We start from the raw sequence: 19,244 nt of genomic DNA, 5'->3' as shown, positions 1-19,244 counted from the left end.
ATGTTTGCATCCTAACACATTATATGTTTTCTGAATTTTTTTTCTGCTTGTATATGGCAAAAACCAAAAATGTTTTACAATCGATGAACCCGAGTTCCATCCATTCAGAATTCACGAACTGTTAACATATTCTATATAGTATGATTGAAATTCTTTAAAATTAAGTGTTTTAGGAGGAATCCCATAAGTTCGACCATTAAAATTAATTTACGTGGAAGCTGTGTTGGCATCAATGTAAAAAAATAAGTAAAAATGGGTTGAAGCCAACAAGTTTTTTATGCTCCTTTCCGATTTCTGGCTTAACCTTACATTTTATAGACATATGCCCAAAGAAAGACTCAAAGAAGCAGGAATTTCGAGGGTTTCAAGATAATATTCAAAACTCATAATAGGATTGTAGAACTCGTGATTTTGCGTCGTTTAATGCATATCTCATGAGTTTGCTCCTTACAGCATCCTAGTAATTGGAGTCTAAAGGCCAACATTCGTGATTTTTTTTAAAAACCTATTTTTTGCGTTTAAAATTTACAAGTGCCATTCAATTGCCTTTGTACCCTGCGTGAATTTAGGTTTTTTTTGCGCGACGGATCTAATGAGACCTTCCATCCAAATCCATTCACTAAAACCGCGGATATAGATACCTTGGAAATACGAAAATCGACAAAAATGTTTTTTGACAAATCGGCGTATTAAACCGCGATTTTCTTTAACATTTTTTACATAAATGGAATCCTTTATACCCGATTATAATATGTGCGAAAACACGTGTCATAAATAACAGAGATTCGCGAGTAATATGGGGTTTTACCAAAAATAGAATGTGGAGGCTTCTTGCAGAATCTATTTGAAATATGTGTATATAGACGTATTTTTGATGGGTGCTACTGAAACCGAATGCGCATCAAAATCGTATGCAAATTGCGCGATTTTTACCCACTTTAAGGTTTTTTGCATTGTGTGATGCAACTGGCGGCACACTGTGACCGCTGAGTGAAACATCGAAATATGCATAAATATTGAAAGAGATTGATTTGCTGTATCCAAAAACCGTTGCGCATCAACTGATTTTAACTAATTCGCGAATAATAGGCTTTTTAATTTCCAAATTTTTTGAATGATTGTAATTTCAATATTACTCTTAATTTCCTATCATATATTTCCTATATGTTATCACGGTAAACAACTAAGCTTTCACGATGGTAGACCATATTTCTTGATGAAGTTTTAGCAGTACACATTAATTGTATGGGATTTTAGCGAAATAATTGGAGAACTCTAATTTTTCGAATCAAACCAAAAAATATATTTGCAACAATATTTTCCAACAATAAGTTTTTCTCTTTTGTTGTTGCTATAATATGCAATTTATGTACCCAATCTCTATAAATTTGGTATCATATTTTTCTACGCTTTATCTAGATTTCGCATATATTTTTTAATTTATTTTTTGAGGGTTTGTACGAACTCTGGGACAGGATAATTTGGATTTACTTCAAAATAATAATAAATTTAATAACTATTTAAACATCTACGAAGAGATATGGAATGCTGTTAACGATTTATGCATACATTTTCTCATAACAACAAATAAAATATTTTTTCTTTATATGAGAATAACAACTGCTATAACATTTGATCCGTCTGTTGTTCACGCTTTCTTCCGAATGGATTGATATAGAACGCTACAATTTTGTACATGGTCTATATCGGTCATTTTCAGGTATTTTGAGGGTTTTAGCTACATTTTCAGACCGAATTAGCAATAAATTGGAAGTTAAGTTTCAAAGCGGTCCAAAAACCTCTCCACATAAAATTTTCCACGATATTTAGGGTTTCCAGTGAAAAAGAAATGTCTCCACCAACAATTATGGACATAGGCACGTTTTTTATAGCTCCCATAAATAACGGTACCATCCGATTTCAGGAATCATGGACATAGCCTGGAATGCTTTTTGGTCGTTCTAGGGGGAGGGGCTGCTCCTCCTTCTAGCTATTCCTGGCTACACCCATGTCAGGAATTGTGACGATTTTAGTTACGTTTTAAGGTACCCAGTGGTCAACAAATTTCTGCACCAAAAATTTTTGACACAGGTCCATGGTTTGGTGTAGCCATCATATAGCGGTATCACTTGATTTCAGGTTTTTTATGTAGTTTTATTAAGTTTACCAAACGACGTGTCTTAAGACACCACTTGTAGAGAAGTTTTACATGGCTGGAATACTCAGGAAATGTCGCCAATATTACTGAGGGTAGTTTGCCACCGTTGAAAATTGTCGATGCTGGTGGGCCGGGACATGACAGGACAATACACCGCACAAAATACTGGAGCGGTAATGTCACTTTATGGCTTCATCTACAACCGGCTAATTTTAGTTTATGTTTATAAGTTGTTAGTTACAGGATACAGGATAGCTTTCAGGATACGTAGGACGATTTTCGAGCATAACAAATAACTTTTGATAAAATACCACCGATATATTCCACTATGTGGTAAGCTTTTCCTTGGAAAATTTAATTTTTTTATGTTTATGACCATCGGTTCTGCAGTGATGCACTAAAGGCAGTGAAGATCCACATTTGTACATTTTCATTCCAAAATACTTTTCAACTCTAAAAAGTTATAAATTAGTAGCTTTTAACATGTTCATTTAACTTGGCTTACTTGCACTGATATTATTTTGCATAAGAAAAAACCCTCCTGTAGTGCGATTCTCTAACTCATTTTTGGAGTTACCGACAAAAATCGGTAAAATTTAAACCCAAAATTATGAATGAAAAGTTCAAATAAAAGTTGACAACACTCTTGATATCGGTAGAACTTTACGACTGCTTTTTATTCATCGCTAACTTACCGAAAAACATCGGTAAATACCGAAATTATAAGCACTTTAATTTTACCGACAATTGTCGGTAACTAAAAAAATGAGTTAAGAGAATCGCACTACTGAGCAGAAAACATTAATGGTGTTTCTTAATAGTGGCATATTTATGTAAAATATTTTAGCCCGTGAAGTCAAGCACCTTACAAGCATTCGCTTGATGCAGATAATTGAATAGCTTTAAGGATTTATAGCAGTTTTTTCGTACATGGAAATTCCACACTGCTATTATTTTGCACGCAACTGTATATAAGGTAGAAGTGACAATCAATAACAACAATGTTGTTTTTGTAAATTTGTTAGTTGTTGTAATTCATGCATATACCTTATATAAATTTGCCTTGGAATAAACTTAAGCCTTCTAATAACTAAACTAACGCTTATTTCAACCAAATATTGAAAAATTTCATGCACAAACCACTTTGAAAAATGTTGATTTTTTTTTTTAAATTATATTTTTGAAAAAATCGTTTACGAAATGTTTATGATTTTCAGAATTAAAGAAAATTAGTGAGAAATAAATGTTGTGTCAATTTGGTTTTCCTATGTGGCTATAAAGTTTATTTTCAATTATATATCTGCTTACAGTGACTTCAAAAAATTGCCCATAATGTTAATAAATTCAAATTTTAAAATCATTTTGTGCGTGAGGTGTTTTCACCGAATCACCTTATAATTAAGATTTACTGTAATCTTACGTAGAAACTCATCACGCTATGATACAGAGATATGAGGTTGTAAAAAGTCATGACCTTAATGTTCAAATGACAAATTGAAAGCGCTTTTGAGCCAAGTTATTTAGTCTTTGTTGACATATTTGCTAACTTTTGCAGCAATAAATTTAATTTTTACAAGTAAAAAGCGTTAAGCTGGTCCGAACTTGTTATACCCTTCACCATGAAATATTCTGAAATAATTAGTTTCCTTTCTGTTACGAAAGTACCAATGTCCAGAATTTTGCGTGCAAAAGTTTATTGATCACTGGGAACCCCAAATACTTAATTTTAGCTAATTCGGTCAGCAAAAAAACTTGAAAATACCTGTAATCGGTCGATATCGTTGTAATGCGGCTATTCCAAGACGTGGTCCTATCTCCATAATTTTTGGTGGAGAAGTTTCTTGGTCATTGGGAACCCTAAATGCTAATTCGCCCAGAAAATTTAGCCAAAACGTCAAAATACTAGAAATCGGGCGGTACCGTTACATGGGGGATATACCCAAACGTGGACCGATACAGTTTATCTTCAAACTGCAAACAAAAATACCCACATTGCCAAAAGTGGATGCTAGGGTGCTCAGTTCAATCCCAGGAATCAGAAACGCGAAGGGCCCATTACGGTTTTCAAATCGCCCCGGCTCACAGAGGGGAAATGTATGTTAAAAGTTGATTAAAACTCCTAACAAGCTCATTTTTAGTCCGATTGACGTAAAATTTGGCACACATTATATTTACGGCCTAAAGAGTAACACTACATAAAATTGTGAGAATTGGTCAAGATTTAGATACAGCTCCCATATATATTGGCATCCGAGTTTAGATAAATCATACACAAAAGCGCTATATACAATTGATAGTAGCGGAGAGCATCCAAACATAGCCGATGACAGAGTGGGTCTAATTTGGTCCAAATCAGTTCAGATTTATTTGTAGTCCAAACATATATCACATCAGATCACGTTTATATTTGATACAATTTATTCTAAATTTTCACTAGGACAATTTTGATAGGATTTAGATCAAATCGGTTCAGATGTATATGTAGCTCCCATATATGGAAAAACCAAAAATGTTTTGAATCAAAGTTTCACGCTTTAAGAATTCGCGAACTGTTAACATATTCTATATACGAGGGCGGTTCGGAAACTTCTTAGCCTATCAATGAAAGAGAATAGTTAGTTTTTCAAAAATATTTTTACTTTCAATATAATCTCCTGAAACTTCAATACACTTAGTCCAACCCTTTTCTAGCAATTCTATCCCTTGATCAAAATAGTTTTCCTCAAGGTCTTCAAAATAGTGGTTTACAACTGTAATTGCATCTTCATTTGAGGTAAAACGCGTGCCAGCAAAGAATTTTTTTAGATTTGGGAACAAGTAAAAGTCACTGGGAGCTAAATCAGGAGAATAAGGTGGGTGGTCAAGCAACTCGTACTTTAATTCGTTGATTTTAGCCATTGTTAAAACACTCTTGTGCGCTGGAGCGTTGTCTTGATGAAAATTGTTTTTTTTTTGTGTTGTAAGCCAGGACGTTTTTCTCGAATTTGTACATTTAATTGATCCAAAAGGTTGCAGTAGTACTCTGAATTTATTGTTTTACCCTTTTGCAGATAGTCAATCAATAAAATACCTTTGATGTCCCAAAAAACCGTTGCCATAACCTTACCAGCCGATTGAATTGTTTTTGCCTTCTTTGGGGCACTTCCTCCAGCTTCAGTCCATTGTTTGGATTGTTCTTTTGTCTCTGGAGTATAGTGGTGGATCCATGTCTCATCAACAGTTATGAAACGACGCTTAAAATCCATTTTATTTCGCTTAAAACGATCCAAACAAGCTTGAGAAATGTTCATTCTTATGAGTTTTTGATCGACTGTTAACAAATGCGGCACCCATCTTGCAGAAGGTTTTATCATCTGTAGTTCTTCATGCAAAATTAAATGGACTCGATCATTTGAGATGCCCATGATATTAGCAATTTCACGCACTTTTATTCGTCGATCATTTAATACCATATCATGCACTTTGGCTACAATTTCTGTTGTTGCTGCTGTTTTTGGACGTCCACTACGTGGTTCATCTTCAATGCTTGTACGACCACGTATAAATTCAGCAACCCAATTTTTTACTGTTGCATATGAAGGAGCACTTTCACCTAACACATTCACCATATCATTATGAATTCCTTGTCCCGAGAAACCTTTTTTATGTTAATATTTAATGACAGCACGCATTTCTAATTTTTCCATTGTAAAAAAATGGCGGATGCGTCGTTTTTGAACACCTGTTTCTATATGAAGGAGTTGCCAGATCGAAACAAAATTTAACATGTGTTCATAACAGAGATGGAAGTTTCCAAAACACTTAACTTTTTTCTGTTTATACCGTGATTTTTGTGCTAGGCTAATAAGTTTCCGAACTGAACTCGTATACGGCATTTATGGACTTTATATTTGTTGACCTTTAAAATATGTTGATTGGGTGCATTTCCCATGCAAAATAAACGATTTAAATGCTACTTTATAGGTTTATGTTAAGTCAACAAGTAAAGAAGTATCAGTCGGCTTTGTCGACAGAGATATACCCTCAGCCTATGTGAATTGAAACTATTATTTACGGACAGTTCGAATATAGGATTAGAATTAAAGTTCATGTATACCGATGCTATTCGTTGTGGTCCTGTTTGCAGCGACATTATGTTTTCCGTGGACAACTCCATGCTTTCTGGCGTACTGGTCCAAAAATCATACGATGACCCACTGAAATGACTAGTGGGCGCAATACCTAGCGAAAAGATATGACTCCCAAAATAAGATCCACACTCCTTTAAGTACCTCCTCCGCAACATTTTGATCTTCGAACAGACCCTAAACTGCACCTAGACACAAAACTTTTGAACTTTTGTGACGAAGGTACTCTAAGGAGATGACCGATATGGGTCATTTTAGAAATTAAACTAAATTTGGACAAAATATTAGGAGATCCACAAAAAAAAAAAATAACATTTTCCACACCATTCCATACGGGACAAGGGAGACTTCTCTCATATCAATGAGTGCACCCCGATTCATATTTAGCTCAATGATATGGGACCTACTGTTTATCGCCGAGTCCGAACGGCGTGTCTTAAGACACCACTTGTGGGGAAGTTTTCCAAGACTGAAGTACTCAGGAAATGTTGCCAACATTACTGAGGGGTATTTTGCCACCGTTGAAAAGTGTTTGATGTTGCCTGGCCAGGGAATCGAACCCACGACCTTCAGCGTGCAAGGCGGGCGTGCATACCATTGCACCACGGTGGCACCCATTAGGAGATCCACAGCTTTCGCCAAATTGGTTGCCCCGTTCAAGAGATATCGTGCATACCATTTTAGTAAAAATTTTTAAGTCTGGGGGGGAAGTACCGGAAGTTGTGAACCGGTATTGCCCAATTTCGAACTGAAACTAAATTTGGACAAAATATGACGATGGCGACATTTTGGACCAACTCGATTGATCAGTTCGAGAGTTATGGTGGTGTTTTTACACCTTTCGGGCTATTTTCTCAAGAAGTATGGACTTGCCCCTGATGAAACTTGTATCGTCGCATGGGCGCAGTGAATAAAAGTGCCTGCAACAAAAATCAAAGCGATTCGAGTGCAGGTCCTAAACTCGACTTTTCCGAAATTTTGTGTGTGGGGGGTACCCGAAGAAGTGGACAAATATAGTCCATATTCGAACCTGATCTAAATCTGGTAGATATATTAGGATGTGTAAAGTATGGACTAAATCGGTCACTCCCTTCAAGAGTTATCGTGCGCACAATTTGTCCGAACATTTTTGAACCTTTGTAGTGGAGTTACCTGAAGGAGTGGGCCGATATGGCTTTTCTTCGAATTTAAACTAAGTTTCGACAAAATATTACGAATTTTGGACCGAATTGGCAAATTTGTTCAAGAGTTATCTTTCGCTCCAACCACTACACACGGTGGCATAGCGTTTTTTTGCACCTTTCAGGCCATTTTCTCAGGAAGAATGAAATTGCCCCTGATGAAACTTGTATCGTCGAATGGGGGCAGTGAATACAAGTGCCTGCAACAAAAATCAAAGCGATTCGGGAGCAGGTCCTAAACTGCACTTTTCCGAAATTTTGTGAGAGGTACCCGAAGGAGTGGATCGATTAAGTCCATATTGGAACCTCATCTAAGTCTGGTAGAAATTTCACGATGTGCAAAGTATCGACCAAATTGGTTACTGCCTTCAAGAGTTACCGTGCGCAAAAATTTTCCCAACAATTTGGAACTTTTGTGGGGCAGGTACCAGAAGGAGTGGACCGATATAGCTCATCTTCGAACTTAAACTAAGTTTTGACAAAATAGTACGAAAGCGAAATTTTGGACTGCCAGCCAGACAGACAGACGGACGGACATGGCTAAATCAACTCCAAATTGTCTGAAACGGATTTCGTCCAAACATACTTGGGGTCTAAAATCATGAGTCACATTTTGCCTGTATGAAAGTGTATATACCCTGAGGGTCTAAACATACATATTCCTGAAGAATTGATGGTAGAAAAATGCATTTCTCTAACAATCAAATTTTCTTCCAATTTTACGTGCATTGCGTTCTTTTTATTGCAATAATTCAATTCTGGAAATATTATACGTTATTAAAATTTAAAGAATTATTTAAATAACATATTTTTGTTTAGTTATTGCATTAAAATGCAAAAATTAAATAAATACATTTTTTATTATTAAATTTTCATAAATAATTGACATTACTTCGCACATAATTTTTGAAGCTTAGAGTCGGCTATAATTAAACTTTATAAATAATTTCTAATATCTACATGTAATTATTTTCTATTTTTTTCTAATATTTTACTAAATTAGAGTACAACAAAAATTATTAACAAATAATGTGTAACAAACAACAACATTTTTTTTTTGTTCAAAATCAACAATTTCAATTTTATGCATAATACCCCATACTTGTGAATAGATATGTATGTATGTTTGGTAAAAGGGGGAGGTGGGTGTTAGTTGTAAAAAATCTGTCTGCATGGTAGTGGCCATGGTTCTGTCTGTAGTACTTGGTTCAACATTATCCGCTATTTTATTTTTTGTTCATTCTATTTATTTTGTTTTATTTGTGGTGGTTTGAAGTTGTTGTTTGTGTGTATGTATGTGTCAGTTATATAAGTATATATGGGGGCTTTGAGTGTTTGTCTTTCAGTGGGTAAACCATTTAAAATGATAGGCATTTCTGTTGTTGTTGCTTATTTTTCATATTTGAATTGACCTGTTTTTCAAAGAAGTTGCTGTTTCAGTGTGTTTTTTTCGCATTGTTTTTTTATCTGTCTGTCTTTGTAAGTGTTTTTGCTGTTGTTGTTGTTGTCGGCCTGTTGCTGTTATTAGTGTTCCTGCTGCTGCATTATAAAGCTGTGTATTTTCTTTTTGGTTTAAATAAAAATTACACGTTTTAGTCACAATCCAGGGGCTCGTTAGATTGTGCATTCAAGCGTGGAGTCCTCTAACGAGGAGTTCTTTTTTGGTTGGGTTGGGTAGAGAGATAAAGGTATAAAAAACGTATGTGTGTGTTTTCACCATAATAGTTATACTAGGTCACTAGGTGGTGTTCGTTCGGTTGTGAGTATATGTTTAGGTGTGTGTGTCTGTGTGTGAGTATGTTTTTATACAATAAATTAAAAGGAAAATACTTAGGTCTATATTGCAGCCGACCTTTTCAGGTTATGAGTTTGCCGGTATTTTTTTGTTTTGTTTCGTTTTTTGTTATTTTACAAAGGGGAAAGTATAAAATATTTTTTTGTTATGTTTTGTAGTTGTTGTTGTTTTTTGTTGAAGAGTATTTGTAGCTCGTATTAAAATTATATTAAATTTATAACAAGAGTTGTAGAGTGGATATGTACAATAATGAAGTGATGGTTAGTTGGTTTCCTGCTGCAGATGGGTTTTTTTGTATATAAATGGTTATGTGGTTTTAAAGGGTTATATCCGTATGGATTTTCTATTTAATAGTTAAAAGACTATGACATGAAAAACATACTCGACTCTGACTCCGACCGACCAACAATAAATTTTGTTGTTATTTTTTTAATGTATTCAAAAAATCTATAGGAATAGATTCTACTCCTTAAGTAAGTTTGCAAACCATTCACATTCTACAAAAATAAACACAATACCTCACTTGAGCGGGCTTTTTGAATCACTCTGCTCATCATCGGGGAAGTGTGGAGAACAAAATTATAGAGTTTTAACAAAGGCCACTAAAAGCATTAGTGCGAGACGTGTATGAAGGAATGGCCCTAACTATTAAGATTTTTCGGATCCATATCTCAGGAAGTATTGACTTACCCTAGCAAAAATAATGCTTTTAATATTAAACTTTCAACACTACCCGAGAAGTGATCATAAATTGGATTTAAGCGCAAAAGTGTAGAACTTTTGTTTGGGAGGTATCTGAAGGAATTAAGCGACATAACTTATCTTGAAACTCATCTAATTTTGGGAGTCAGTTCTTACAATAGTTATCGTACCAACCAGACACCTTAGGATTTTAGAACTTTTGAAAAGGTCCTTAATCGGCTCTTTTGTAAACATTTTTGAAATTTTATGTGAAATTCATAAAATTATTCACAAACACGGATAATACAATTATCCACATAACGTGGATAATAAAATTAATATAATTATCTGCATGACGTGTTAAAAAATTATCCACATAATTATCCTAAAGTGGATAATAAAACTATTCACATAACGTGGATAATAAAATTATCCACATATCGTAGATAATAAAATTATCCACATAACGTGGATAATAAATTTATCCACATAAATTGCTAATAAAATTATGCACATAAAAATTATTCACATAACGTGGATAATAGAATTATCCACATAACGTGGATAGTAAAATTATCCACATAACGTGAATAATAAAATTATCCACATAATGTGGATAATAAAATTATCCATATAACGTGGATAATAAAATTATCCACATAACATTAATAATATCCACAAAAGGTGGATAATAAAATTCACAAAAGTTTGCACATAACGTGGATAATAATATTATCCAGATATCGTGGATAATAAAATTATCCACATAACGTGGATAATAAAATTATCCACATAGCGTGGATAATAAAATTACTTCATAGCGTGGATAATGAATTTATCCACATAAGGTGGATAATAAAATTAATAAAATTATCCACATAACGTCGATAATAAAATTATCCACATGACGTGGATAAAAAAATTCATGAAATTTTCCACATAACATGGATAATAAAATCATCCACATAACATGGATAATAAAATTATCCACAAAACGTGGATAGTAAAATTCACAAAAAAATTTGCACATAACGTGGATAATAAAATTATCCACATATCGTAGATAATAAAATTATCCACAAACGTGGATAATAAATTCATCCACATAATAAAATTATCCACATAACGTGCATAATGAAATTATCCACATATCGTAGATAATAAAATTATCCACATAACGTGGATAATAAATTTATCCACATAAATTGATAATAAAATTATGCACATAAAAAGTATCCACATAAGGTGAATAATAAAATTATCCACATAACGTGGATAATAATATTATCCATATAACGTGGATAATAAAATTATCCACATAACGTGAATAATAAAATTATCCACATAACTTGGGTAATAAAATTATCCACATAACATTAATAATATCCACAAAAGGTGGATAATAAAATTCACAAAAGTTTGCACATAACGTGGATAATAAAATAATCCAGATATCGTGGATAATAAAATCATCCACATAACGTGGATAATAAAATTATCCACATAGCGTGGATAATAAAATTACCCCATAGCGTGGATAATAAATTTATCCACATAACGTGGATAACAAAATTATCCACATAACGTCGATAATAAAATTATCCACATGACGTGGATAAAAAAATTCATGAAATTTTCCACATAACATGGATAATAACATCATCCACATAACATGGATAATAAAATTATCCACAAAACGTGGATAGTAAAATTCATAAAATTTTGCACATAACGTGGATAATAAAATTATCCACAAACGTGGATAATAAAATTATCCACATATTGTTGATAATAAATTTATCCACATAAATTGATAAAAAATTATCCACATAACGTGAATAATAAAATTATCCACATAACGTGGATAATAAAAATTATCCACATAACGTGGGTAATAAAATTATCCACATATCGTTGATAATAAATTTATCCACATAATTGATAATCAAATTATGCACATAAAATTATCCACAAAACGTGCATAATAAAATTATCCACATAACGTGGATAATAAAATTATCCACATAACGTGGATAATAAAATTATCCACATAACGTGGATAATAAAATTATCCACATAACGTGGATAATAAAATTATCCACATAACGTGGATAATAAAATTATCCACACATCGTGGATAATTAAATTATCCACATAACGTCGATAATAAAATTATCCACATAACGTCGATAATAAAATTATCCACATGACGTGGATAATAAAATTCATGAAATTATCGACATAACATAGATAATAAAATTATCCACATAACGTGGATAATAAAATTATCCACATAACGTGGATAATAAAGTTAAATTATTAAAATTATTAAATTAATTATTAAAATTATCCACATAATGTGGATAATAAAAATTATCCACATAACGTGGGTAATAAAATTATCCACATATCGTTGATAATAAATTTATCCACATAATTGATAATAAAATTATGCACATTAAAAGTATCCACATAAGGTGAATAATAAAATTATCCGCATAACGTGGATAATAAAATTATCCACATAACATTAATAATATCCACAAAAGGTGGATAATAAAATTCACAAAAGTTTGCACATAACGTGGATAATAAAATTATCCAGATATCGTGGATAATAAAATTATCCAGATATCGTGGATAATAAAATTATCCACATAGCTTGGATAATGAATTTATCCACATAACGTGGATAATAAAATTAATTAAATTATCCACATGACGTGGATAAAAAAATTCATGAAATTTTCCACATAACATGGATAATAAAATCATCCACATAACATGGATAATAAAATTATCCACGAAACGTGGATAGTAAAATTCAAAAAATTTTGCACATAACGTGGATAATAAAATTATCCACAAACGTGGATAATAAATTTATCCACATAAATTGATAAAAAATTATCCACATAACGTGGATAATAAAATTATCCACATATCGTGGATAATAAAATTATCCACATATCGTGGATAATAAAAATTATCCACATAACGTGGATAATAAAATTATCCACATATCGTGGATAATAAAATTATCCACATAACGTGGATAATAAAAATTATCCACATAACGTGGGTAATAAAATTATCCACATATCGTTGATAATAAATTTATCCACATAATTGATAATCAAATTATGCACATAAAATTATTCACATAACGTGCATAATAAAATTATCAACATAACGTGGATAATAAAATTATCCACATAACGTGGATAATAAAATTATCCACATAACGTGGATAATAAAATAATGCACATAAATTGATAATAAAATCATCCACATAACATTATTAATAAAATTATCCACAAAACGTGGATAATAAGATTCATAAAATTTTGCACATAACGTGGATAATAAAATTATCCACATATCGTGGATAATAAAATTATCCACATAACGTCGATAATAAAATTATCCACAAAACGTCGATAATAAAATTATCCACATGACGTGGATAATAAAATTCATGAAATTATCGACATAACATAGATAATAAAATTATCCACATAACGTGGATAATAAAATTATCCACATAACGTGGATAATAAAATTATCAGCATAACGTGGATAACAAAATTATCAGCATAACGTGGATAACAAAATTATCCACATAACGTGGATAATAAAGTTATCCACATAACATGGATAATAAAATTATCCACATACCGTAGATAATAAAATTATCCACATAAATCTACATATCGTTGATAATAAATTTATCCACATAATTGATAATCAAATTATGCACATAAATTTAGCCACATAACGTGGATAATAAAATTATCCACATAACGTGGATAATTCACATAACTTGCATAACAAAACTATCCACTTAATATGGGTAATATGTGGATAATAAAATCGTTAAAGTTATCCACATAACGCGGAGATTTTGGATTTTAAAATTTATAAAATTATCCACATAACGTGAATAATCAAATTATGCACTTAACGTGGATTATAAAATTATCGACTCAACGTGGATGATAAAAATATCTACAAAACGTGGATAAAAAAGTCATAAAGTTATGTAAATAAAGTGGATAATAAAATTCATAAAATTATCCACATTACATGCCTAATAAAATTCATAAATTATCCACATAATGTTGATAATAAAATTCATAAAATTATCCAAGTAACGTGAATAATAAAGTTATCCACATAGTCTGTATAATAAAATTATCCACACAACGTGGATAATAAAATTATCCACATAACGTCGATAATAACTTTAGTAATATTATCCAAATAACGTGGATATTAAAGTTCATTAAATTATCCGCATAACGTGGGTAATAAAATTATGCAAATAATTTGGATAATAAAATAAATATATTTATCCGCATAAGGTGGATAATAAAATTATCCAAATAACGAGGATAATAAAATTATCCAAATAATATAATAATATATATATATTTGTTCTACAAACATCCCAGGCGGGACAAGGGAGACTTATCCAAATAACGTGGATAAAAAAGATTGTCCACCTAATGTGCATAATAAAATTATCCACCTAACGTGAATAAAAAACTATCCCCATTACTAATAAAATAACCCTTTCTCAAATCATGTTAATCCACATTCCCGTTTACATACAAACATATCTGCAAAGGATAACAAGTTGATTTAAGTTATTTTTTTTCATGTATATGTGTGTGTGTGTTTCGATGATATGTATAAATGAGAGTGTGTTGGCTGAGTGTAACTTCATTGTTATTATTGTTGTTGAAGAAGAAGAAGAAGCACAATTGTGTAATAGGTTTCCATATGAATGAATAAAGAAAAAAAACAACAAAGTACTGAAAAGGATAACAACAATGTGTTTTTTTCTTCTTATTTTGGTTCAAAGGCCTCGTCGCATCCACCTTTTTGTTTTGTTGTGTTATTGTTGTTGCTTTATTTTTAAGTCATATGCCAATCTCCTTTGAGTATCCGGGTAAATGTCTTTTTAAATTGCTGATTGGCAAGGGCATAACAAAATGGGTTCATGGGACTATTGGCATAGCAGAGGAAATAGGAAAACATGTACAGGTGTTCATTGGTACAGGGTGGATTGCGACAAAAGCCCTCGACAAGGGCCAGTACATGATACGGTGTCCAACAGGCGACAAAACAACCCAAAATAAAGGAAATCGTACGAAAGGCTTTGCGTGCCCTATTTTCGGATTTCGATTTTTGCCGCCCCACCCCTATGACCAGGGGTATGGTGGCCTTTTTACTTTTAAAGTGTTTGCTAATCGATTGCATGAAGTCACGTTTGCTGGAACTACGACTACTGCTGGAGGCGGCATGTTGCAGCTGATGATGGTGGGGTTTCTTTTGTAGCTTCAGTGAGGAGGATTGCCGTTGAGGCGGTCCGGGATGTTGTGTTGCTGTTGTACCCGAACCCGAACTTGTACCCGATGTGGAAGCCATTTTTTGTGTGGTATCTGATGTTTCTCGCTCATCGATTTTATCCAAACTTTTTGAGGTGGCCACAGGTGGGGGCTTTTGGGGCGCTGTGGTTGTAACTGGGCTTGAGGTTTTTTGTGTAGTGGCCATTGTTGTTGTTGTTGGGCCACAATGATTGTTGTTATTGTTGTTGGGGTTGTTGGTCTGGCCACGTTTGTCTGCAGTGAACGAAGAAGACATTTCACCTAATGGCGCTGTCGTCGTTGTTGTTGTTGCTGCTCCCATTTTGTTACCATTGCTTTGTGTCATTATGGAGCTGTATTTCAATAGCCCCGCATCAGCACTATTGTGACGCGGAAACATTAGACTTGTGGCATCAATACAACTTTCCCGACGCACCCTTTCAAAGTCCTCCAGACCTGTATAGGAAACGAGTAAATGTTTTTCAATTTCAATATTATTTGTGGTTGGTGGGTGGGTGCTGGGGGTTGTGGTGGTGGATTGGACATTGGGGAAATTATTATTGTCACCTTGATAGTTGGGAGTTGCGGTTGTGTTTGATGTTGTTTGGGCAGCAACTTTTTGCAAAGCCTGACTTAACAATGTGGGACTGCTGGCCATTTGTTTGGCATGCATAGAACTGCCGGCACTTGGGAGTTTATTTTTTGTTGTCGTGGTGGTGGTGGTGTGGGCTTGCGTTAAACGCAGGGAACTGTTTTGGCTTGCACCGCCAGTAATGCCGCCGCCTCCGACACCATTGTTATAGGTGGGCGAGCCCATTGCAATGGAACTTTCATCCATGAAACGCAATTCCGAATTATTGGCCATCACGTCATAGGTCAAATGCAATTCACTGTTACTGCTGGGATTTTCCGAACCATCCGAAATGAGGGAGCTACACTGAAACTGTTCCGGTGGAGGTAGTATGGCATGGACCAAACTGGGCTGAACCTGTTCATGGGGTACAACAATGGGTGCCAAATTAACCGGAGATAGGGGAGATTCATCATTTGGGAGTTTCGAGGATTGTGGAGGTGATGCTGATGCCGGGGGTCTAGCGACTTGATTTTCGGTTTCAACAATTTGGGATAGGGTGGCACATGAGGTCCTTTTCATTTTATCCAAGCCTGGTGTTTGACGACTCAGTTCCTCTTTACTTTGGGTTCTTTCGATTTTCTGACTGGGATGGGGAGAACTGGCACCGGATGATGAAAGTGCCATGGCTTCACTGGATTTGGAGGTGGGGGTACACATACCTTTGCTGCGTGTGGCCAGTAAGGCCGCCTGGGCTCCAAATACCAGGCCAATGGAAGAACGTTTGCGTAAATTGGCCACTTTTTGCTGTTGCATCAGCTGTTGGGCCTGATTGACAGAACTTTCCTCATCCGAATCAAAGGCTGGACTACTGGATCGTTCACTTTTCTCCACCTCACCGGAGTCGTTTTTCGAACCCCCCTTGTTACTGGCCTTACCCTCAGATATGCGTCGTTGTTCCTCGGCCTTGGTTTCCACCAAAGACCCATTTATAATATCCGTGGCTTGGGCTAGGGGGTTGGCTTGCCCCGAACCACTGTAACGTTTGCCGGTTGAAGTTTGTTGCTCACCACCTTCCTTATCTTGGCCACCTGACAACTCCACTTTTGTCTTTAGAATTTTTTCTTCAATGGCCCCAATACCCGCCGCATGGCCAGCCATGCCAGACATGGCACCAGCGCTCAAAGCCACCATGGATTGCATTTTCCGTTGCTTAGCTTCGCTGCGTTTTTGCATTTCATAGGCTGTCTTATAGATCCCACCATAGAGGACAAACAGCACTATAAGCGTAGTCCAATAGTAGCCAATGATGAGGGCCGTATTGAATACCGGATCTTTGAGGAACTGTACAGCACATTGGCCGGGTAAGAGGTCACGTTTGCCTGTAAAATGCTCCCAACCAAAGATGGAAATGAAAAACAGCAATGCAGGTATTATCCAGGTTATTGTGACCATATAAATCACTCTTCGCTTGGTGCGCCAACTGCGATATTTAGCGGCAATTTTCACCGAACAATAGCGATCTATGGTTATCAGCAGTACTGTGTATTGGGAGACTAGGCAAACGGTATAGTCCACCGAAAGCCAAAGGTCACACAGCAACGGACCCAAATCCCAATAGCCCATCAAGACGTAGACGGTATAAAATGGCATGGAAACGGTGCCTGAAAAAAGAGAGATAAGAATGAAAGAAAGATAAGACAAAAGAGTTCTTTAAAAAGAAGTATCTCATGTGATCCCCTTACCTATCAGCATATCTGTGGCCGCCAATGATGCTATAAAATAATTACTCGGTTGTCTTATATTTCGATCCACAATAAATGCCAACAGGACCAAAATATTACCACCAACTGTAAGGATAATGCATATCGCCAGGCACACAGCAATTGCTATCGTTTGCCACAGTTCGAAAGGTGGTAATACCAAAGCTGGTCCTTCTGTTTCCGTGTCCCCTGTATTACCATATAGACTTGTACTATTTGTCGCTGACGTCGCCCACGACGATGTTCCATTAACGTACGCCGCCAAACGTTCCAAATCTTCGCTCGTCCATAAATTCAATTCACCATTTTCACCGATGTACGGTCGATAGAGTTTAGCTGCTTTAAGCAGTCGCTTACATTCGTTATGTTCAACAAAACGATTGTAAATCGAACGACAGAGATTTTCACGTTCCTTTTTAAGGCGCCTAAAAGTACAGAGATATAGGAGGAGAGAGGGATAGAGAGTAAAAAGAAGTAATTTGTAATTAAAGAAAATCATCGTCAGATGTTTCCGGCGCTCACCATTGTGTTATAAAATCCGGTTTAATTGAATAAATTGGATCTGTTTTATTATCGATTTCACCTGAGGCTAAATCAAAATCCTCCATTTCATTGATTGCACTGGAAGTTTTCATGTTTCTTGACTGAGTTTTCACCGTTTTTGGATCATTGCAAATTTGTAGGTTTTAATATTGTCATGTAAATTGTCGAGCAGCCAATGTTAGCTGTAAGAAAAATATAAGAAATTGGGTTATTATCGCATTCAAACATACATTCTCTAATAATTTTTAACACAATTCGAAAGGTGGTCTTAACGTTTTGTGGAGTTTAGAAGTAAAACAAGTAAAAATGCGTTAAGTTCGGCTAGGCCGAACTTTATATGCCCTCCACCATAAAATACTCTTAACTAAAATGGAATAATACGTTTTTTTCCTGTCCACAATTTTAGATGGATATACATGGAGTTCATAGAAGCACACTTTCTTTCAGAAAAGGTCTATAGAAGCACACTTTCTTTCACAAAGGGTCTAGAGAAAGGTCTATAAAAGCACCCGTTCTTTCACAAAGGGTCTAGAGAAGGGTCTATAAAAGCACTCGTTCTTTCAGAAGAGGTCCATAAAAGCACCCGTTCTTTCAGAAGGGGTCTATAAAAGCACCCGTTCTTTCAGAAGAGGTCCATAAAAGCACCCGTTCTTTCAGAAGGGGTCTATAAAAGCACCCGTTCTTTCAGAAAGGGTCTATAGAAGCAAACTTTCTATCAGAATGGGTCAATAGCAGCACCCTTTCTTTTAGAAATAGTCTACAGAAGCAACCTTTCTTTCAAAAAAAGGTCTATAGAAGCATTCTTTCTTTTAGAAAGGGTCTATAGAAACACCCTTTCTTTCAGAAAGGGTCTATAGAAGCTACCATTCTTTCAGAAAGGGTCTATAGGAGCAACCTTTCATTCAGAAAGGGTCTATAGAAGCATCCTTTTTTAAGAAACGGTTTATAGAAACAACCTTTCTTTCACAAAGGGTCTATAGAAGCAACCTTTCTTTCAGAAGGGGTCTGTAGAAGCAACCTTTCTTTCAGAAAGGGTCTATAGAAGCAACCTTT

At 34.8% G+C, this 19,244-nt stretch overlaps 2 protein-coding genes across 18 annotated transcripts in view; one reads left to right on the top strand and one right to left on the bottom strand.

Moving 5' to 3' along the window:
• The window catches only part of LOC141389583 (uncharacterized), a 62,093-nt gene that overhangs the window by 27,159 nt on the left and 15,690 nt on the right, over positions 1 to 19,244 (top strand). The window lies entirely within an intron of this gene.
• Positions 14,452 to 19,244, bottom strand: part of mAChR-B (muscarinic acetylcholine receptor) — a 267,866-nt gene continuing 263,073 nt past the window's right edge. Inside the window, exons 3-5 of one of the 2 annotated variants that reach the window (XM_073961291.1) lie at positions 18,171 to 18,373; positions 17,631 to 18,073; positions 14,452 to 17,549 (exon numbers count right to left, since the gene is read on the bottom strand). In XM_073961291.1, the coding sequence (XP_073817392.1) occupies positions 14,863 to 17,549; positions 17,631 to 18,073; positions 18,171 to 18,283 (3,243 nt within the window). In that variant the 5' untranslated portion in view covers positions 18,284 to 18,373 and the 3' untranslated portion in view covers positions 14,452 to 14,862. Of the gene's footprint in view, positions 17,550 to 17,630; positions 18,074 to 18,170; positions 18,534 to 19,244 lie in introns of those variants that run through there. The other variant, XM_073961292.1, reaches the window with a different exon arrangement.

Source organism: Musca autumnalis, unplaced genomic scaffold, assembly GCF_047663935.1.
Source record: "Musca autumnalis isolate F117 unplaced genomic scaffold, ASM4766393v1 scaffold_1, whole genome shotgun sequence".
NCBI lineage: Eukaryota > Metazoa > Arthropoda > Insecta > Diptera > Muscidae > Musca > Musca autumnalis.
The sequence above is the reverse complement of the archived record's forward strand: the minus strand, read 5'-3'. Positions and strand labels throughout refer to the sequence as shown.